The 6,202-nt window shown below is 60.7% G+C and overlaps 1 protein-coding gene across 1 annotated transcript; it reads right to left on the bottom strand.

Annotated features, from left to right (window-relative positions):
* Positions 1-1,833: 1,833 nt before the first annotated feature.
* Positions 1,834-2,662, bottom strand: LOC133339957 (transcriptional repressor protein YY1-like; the record flags this gene model as incomplete). Its single annotated transcript, XM_061548060.1, has 1 exon — positions 1,834-2,662. A coding segment is annotated over exon 1 (688 nt), but the record flags the coding sequence as incomplete, so codon positions are not given.
* Between the last annotated feature and the right edge of the window lie 3,540 nt (positions 2,663-6,202).

Raw genomic sequence — 6,202 nt, forward strand, 5'->3', positions numbered from 1 at the left:
TTTGCCCATCATGAGCAGGGGGGGGGGGGGGGGGGCGGCAACAGTTGTGGACTTTATATTTCTGGCATCTCTCTCAACTCCAGGGGGGTGTGCGGGCAATGCGTGACAGTGGCCAGCGGGTGGCGTGAGGTTGCCGAGTAGCCGCGTGTGCCCAGCGAGAAGGGAGCGAGAGAGAGAGAGAGGGCAGTGAGTGAGCGTGGCTGTGTAGAGACAGAGAAAGTGAAAGGCGGCACGACGACGGCGAGCGAACTCGGTCGCTGCCCCCGACTCTCACGCACGCCGGAAAGCGTTAGAGTCGCCGTCGTGAGACGTGGGCGAGCCAAGGACGCGAGAGAGAGAGAGGAGCGTTGCCGTCGCCGGTTACACAAAAACTACCTACAAATACATCGCTTTGGGGAGACGAGATCGAAAAAAACGTCCTTGAACGCTTTACGCAACCGCGCACTTGTTTTTTTACGATTTGCGGCGCCGTCTGCTGTACGAGACGGCACAATCCTCAGCGCCACGACACGCGCACACAACAAAAACCCCCCCACCCCAAGCCTTTCTCTCTCGTACACATCACTCACAAAAAAAACCCAAATAAATTTGCGCGCGACGCACTACGAAAACGTCGCTGCTCGCCGCGGGCGCGAAAAATATATCGATCCATGAGGAGAAGGGTGCATCGGGGCACGCTGCGAGCGGCAGAATCGTCGAGCGAAGCGGCGGCCCTCCCGGGGCCCCCCGCGCCAAAACGCGGCGGCCATGACGCCGCCATCTTCCCCGCCGCCATTGAAGTTACGGGGGGGGAAGATGGCGGCGCCCAGGGGCCAGCGCAGCAGCACGGGGCCGAGCCGCGCGGCGAGCGAGAGAAGGAAGCTCTCGTTCGCTCCACTCCTCCTCTCGCTCGTCCACGACAACAAAACAATTACCACTCGACATTTATGCGGGGAGACGAAAGAGAACGCATCGTATTCGAGGCGCGCGAAGCTTTTTCTCGCTTTCTCCCCCCTCCTCCTCCTCCTCGCCCCGAAAGCTTCGCGCGCGCGCGAGTCTCGGGGTAGAAATTGCGACGAGCGAAGCGCCGCTCGTCCGCCTCGCCGCGGCTTCGTCGTTGTGAGTTTGTGTTGTTTGTCGCGAGCAGCCGGAGGCTGAGCTCGTTTGCTCTCTCTCGGTCTTATCGTCTAAAGTTCAAACGCGTTCCCCCCATTCAATGGTCGTCGGGAAGGGGCGTTCGTGTGGCCGGCTCCTGGCGGCGTGCAAGTCCCACGCCGCCGTGGGTCTTAAGATTAATTGCGTTTTAGTTCAACATCGGACGATGGGTGGTAATGGTTTGGCAAGACTTGCGAGTTTAAAGATGCGTTTTGTAAAAATAAGACCCAAGATAATGGGATGCAGTCTAGATCGAATACTATACCCCACAATAAAGCTGACTTCACATTTACACTGTAATGTTTACAGTAACACGTAAACACAATGTACCCGCAAATAAACATTCGACCACTCAACGTGTCCGGCAGTCATGAGTGGATGGTGGCGAGACGTGAGGCATGGACGTTCTCAGTGAATTGTGATCTATTCACTTAAATGGGAAACGACTGATAGAAGTCAAACAACTCGAGACAGCCAGACATGATGATGATGAACACCACATGGACCCGCCAGACAACACCACGAGGCCTGTTGTTGATCGACTGTGGTGGTGAGCACAGTCCACAACACTCGACAATAACACGAAGTGATTGTGTGATGCTGACGGACGAGGGTCATCGTTGTCGAGAAGTGACCGAATGGTGCTCACACTCCCCACAACATGACAATGTTGTCGATGGCCAACCACGCGAAACTCACCTGAGGCCCACATCGTGACCGAGAATTCCCCTTCCAGGGTCTTGATCTGAACTTTCTTCTGCTCCCAGCGGCGCGGCGGCCTTTCGGGCAGCACCTCGCCGGCCTCCAGCTGGTAACCCCGCCTGACCGAGCCACCTCCTCCTCCCCCCTTCTTCCCACCTCCCTTCTTCGACGGTCTCGCCCTGGCCGCCGCCAGCGCAGTGGACGGGACGGACGAGGTGGTGATGGTGGTGATGGTTGTGTTGGGCTGCATTGCGGCCAGAGACCTCTCGATAAGATCGTCATCGTCATCTTCGTCGTCCTCCTCCTCGTCGTCCTCTTCCTCCTCCTCCTCGTCGTCCTCATCTTCCTCCTCCTCTTCGTCCACGGGCACGGGGATGAGGATGTGGTGCTGTTGGTGGTGGTCCTCGTAGGCCGACACGGTGAGGCCGCCGCCGTCATCGTCGTCGCCCACGAGCTCCTCCCGCGTCTGCACCAGAATCACCTCCTGCTGCTGCAGGTGCAGGTGGTGCTCGTGCTGCTCTATGGGCTGCAGGGCGATCATGCCCGGCGAGTGGCCGTCCACCTCCATGAGCGCCGAGCCCAAGGCTTCCACGGCGATCGTCTCCACCTCGATCTCGTGCAGCTCCACAATATCGGCGGGCATCTCGCCGCCCTCCGTGATGTACAGCGCGTCGCTCGCCTCCATCTCCGCGAGCCCCGGGGCCGGGCCCTGCCTCCTCCTCCTCCCTCCTCTCACTCTCTCCCGGCTCGTCCCGTTCAGCCGAGGGCTCCTCCTGCTGCTGCTGCTACCGCTGCCGCCGCTGGGTGACTCAAAGCCACTCGCCGCCCTCGCGTCTCCCGCCTTCTGCCTCTGCTGCTCGCACGGCCCCGCCTCCTTATCCTGGCCCCGCCTACTTACCCTGGCCCCGCCTACTTACCCTGGCCCCGCCTACTTATCCTGGCCCCGCCTCCTTACCCTGGCCCCGCCTACTTATCCTGGCCCCGCCTCCTTACCTGGCCCCGCCTACTTATCCTGGCCCCGCCTACTTATCCTGGCCCCGCCTCCTTATCCTGGCCCCGCCTACTTACCCTGGTCCCGCCTCCTTATCCTGGCCCCGCCTCCTTACCCTGGCCCCGCCTACTTATCCTGGCCCCGCCTCCTTACCCTGGCCCCGCCTACTTATCCTGGCCCCGCCTCCTTACCCTGGCCCCGCCTACTTATCCTGGCCCCGCCTACTTATCCTGGCCCCGCCTCCTTATCCTGGCCCCGCCTACTTATCCTGACCCCGCCTCCTTATCCTGGCCCCGCCTACTTATCCTGGCCCGCCTACTTATCCTGGCCCCGCCTACTTACCCTGGCCCCGCCTCCTTATCCTGGCCCCGCCTACTTATCCTGGCCCCGCCTCCTTACCCTGGCCCCGCCTCCTTACCCTGGCCCCGCCTCCTTATCCTGGCCCCGCCTCCTTACCCTGGCCCCGCCTACTTACCCTGGCCCCGCCTACTTACCGTGGCCCCGCCTCCTTATCCTGGCCCCGCCTCCTTACCCTGGCCCCACCTACTTACCCTGGCCCCCCTACTTACCCTGGCCCCGCCTACTTACCCTGGCCCCGCCCCCTTACCCTGGCCCCGCCTACTTACCCTGGCCCCGCCTCCTTATCCTGGCCCCACCCCACTTTGTAGGCCCCGCCTAGTTTTCCGGCGACTCCGCCCACGTTCGGCTGTATACCGCCCACTCCCTCGGCCGCCTCTTCAAAATCCCCGTTACACTTTCGTCAATAAAACTGTGCGGCCCTGAAAAAGAAATAAATATTTGCAGTTTAATTGTCGACGTTTCGGGCAGAGCCCCCCTCCCTCCCTCCCTGCTTCACAACAGAGAGACTCGCGGCGTCTCCACTCCCCAAATCCTATCCAATGTTGCCTCTTTGCCCTCTGTGTTATGATGTCAAGGACCATTGCCCGAAACGTCACCTTGTTTATATTATTTTCAAAGCCGCAACGCTTTCTTGTTGCCTTTCGTTCAATGAGTGCCCCCCTCCCCGCCCTTATAGCCCCGCCCCCTCCGACTGTAGCCCCGCCCCTTATGCTGTAGCCCCGCCTCTCTGGTTGTAGCCCCGCCTCTCTGGTTGTAGCCCCGCCTCTCTGGTTGTAGCCCCGCCCCTCCGACTGTAGCCCCGCCCCTCCGACTGTAGCCCCGCCTCTCTGGTTGTAGCCCCGCCTCTCTGGTTGTAGCCCCGCCCCTCCGACTGTAGCCCCGCCTCTCTGGTTGTAGCCCCGCCTCTCTGGTTGTAGCCCCGCCTCTCTGGTTGTAGCCCCGCCTCTCTGGTTGTAGCCCCGCCTCTCTGGTTGTAGCCCCGCCCCTCCGACTGTAGCCCCGCCCCTCCGACTGTAGCCCCGCCCCTCCGACTGTAGCCCCGCCTCTCTGGTTGTAGCCCCGCCTCTCTGGTTGTAGCCCCGCCCCTCCGACTGTAGCCCCGCCTCTCTGGCTGTAGCCCCGCCTCTCTGGTTGTAGCCCCGCCTCTCTGGTTGTAGCCCCGCCTCTCTGGTTGTAGCCCGCCGCCTCTCTGGTTGTAGCCCCGCCCCTCCGACTGTAGCCCCGCCTCTCTGGTTGTAGCCCCGCCCCTCCGACTGTAGCCCCGCCTCTGGTTGTAGCCCCGCCTCTCTGGTTGTAGCCCCGCCCCTCCGACTGTAGCCCCGCCTCTCTGGTTGTAGCCCCGCCCCTCCGACTGTAGCCCCGCCTCTCTGGTTGTAGCCCCGCCTCTGGTTGTAGCCCCGCCCCTCCGACTGTAGCCCCGCCTCTCTGGTTGTAGCCCCGCCCCTCCGACTGTAGCCCCGCCTCTCTGGTTGTAGCCCCCTCTCTGGTTGTAGCCCCGCCTCGTTTGTCTTAGCCCCGCCCTCTTCCACTGAGGCCCCGCCCCTGTCTGTTGTAACCCCGCCTCTTCTGCCCCCCCCCCCCAACGGTACCGATTCAAATGAACCGAACGACTCCCTCGAGGTCGTAACGCGTCAGGGCTCACGACTGCAATATCAAATACAGACCGCTGCGACTTGTTGTGTTTGTATCTTGCCTCGTTTGTTGTGTCCCCCTCCACCCCCCGCAGCGTTTCGCTACAATGTCCCGACCAATCGCGGGCGGAATCAATTGTTTTGTACACGCGCCCACGATGTCCACGTGGCGTGAGCTTTAAGGATAACTGACGATGCACTGTAACGGATGTCACCACGGCGGCTGTGCCAGGCTAGGTGCACGTCGAGGCCACGTGAAGTGTCGAAGGCTCTGCTGGCAGGTCACGGGGCAGACCAAGTTGGTACCATGGGTTGCCTGCCTGAGATGACTGGCAGATGCACACCATCTGTACCCACTGCTGTGCCAACTGGCTGCGTTTTATCCGCCCGGCGCTCCGCTCGTTGTTGTGAGCGTCGCTCCTCCGGCCTCTGTTGTTGTTGGAGGGCGACTGCCTCCAGCTGCCCATCAGCAGTAGCAGCGTCCCTCACGACACCGGGCTGAGAGCCCCTTGACGAGTCTCCCACCCTCCCCTCGGCGCGATTCCTGCTCGTGTCCCGACGATTCGTGCATCATTGTGAGAGCCGCGGTGGCTAGGAGATGTTAACTACCTCGCCTGGTACGCAGGAGGTCGTGGGTTCATTCCCAACCCTGGCGACGCCTGCTGCTGCTGCTGTATATTTGTAGTTTGCGTGTCTCTCATCATCATCACGGTGGCTAGGAGATGTTAACTACCTCGCCTGGTATGGAGGAGGTCGTGGGTTCAATCCCGACCCTGACAATGCCTGCTGCTGCTGTATATTTGTAGTTTGCGTGTCTCTCACCATCATCACGGTGGCTAAGAGATGTTCACTCCCTCGCCTGGTATGGAGGAGGTCGTGGGTTCAATCCCGACCCTGACAATGCCTGCTGCTGCTGTATATTTGTAGTTTGCGTGTCTCTCTCCACGTGGATTTTTCTCCGTGTCTTCTGGTTTTCCCCCCTCCACATTTAGAATCAACGTCACGCGTTTCGAGTATTGGCTGCTGCTATAAACGTCCACGTGACGACGACAAGCCACTTGGTTGAGCCGTCATTTGTGATGGGCAGGTCGCTTCTGAAGAAGAGCCACGCAGCTCAGTGGGCCCTGACCTGCTGCAATAAATAGTTTAACACTTCGAGGAATCGTGACAGTCCCAGCCCAGCCACCGATTGCCGGGGAAGCGGGAGATTCCTCCCTTTGTGTGAGTCTCGTTCACCACTCGGATTCACGATCCGATGTCATGAACAGGGTGAACGCAGCCTCCTCCGCGACAGCTGTCACGTTAATTCGATTTAAAGCTTTCGTGACTGCAGGGATTCATCTTCTTGCCAACGGCTGCTTGCGTTGTGGCCGAAAACGTCGTG

The sequence above is a fragment of the Lethenteron reissneri genome, unplaced genomic scaffold (assembly GCF_015708825.2).
Source record: "Lethenteron reissneri isolate LAM-NWPU_2019-01 unplaced genomic scaffold, ASM1570882v1 scaffold_604, whole genome shotgun sequence".
Lineage (NCBI taxonomy): Eukaryota > Metazoa > Chordata > Hyperoartia > Petromyzontiformes > Petromyzontidae > Lethenteron > Lethenteron reissneri.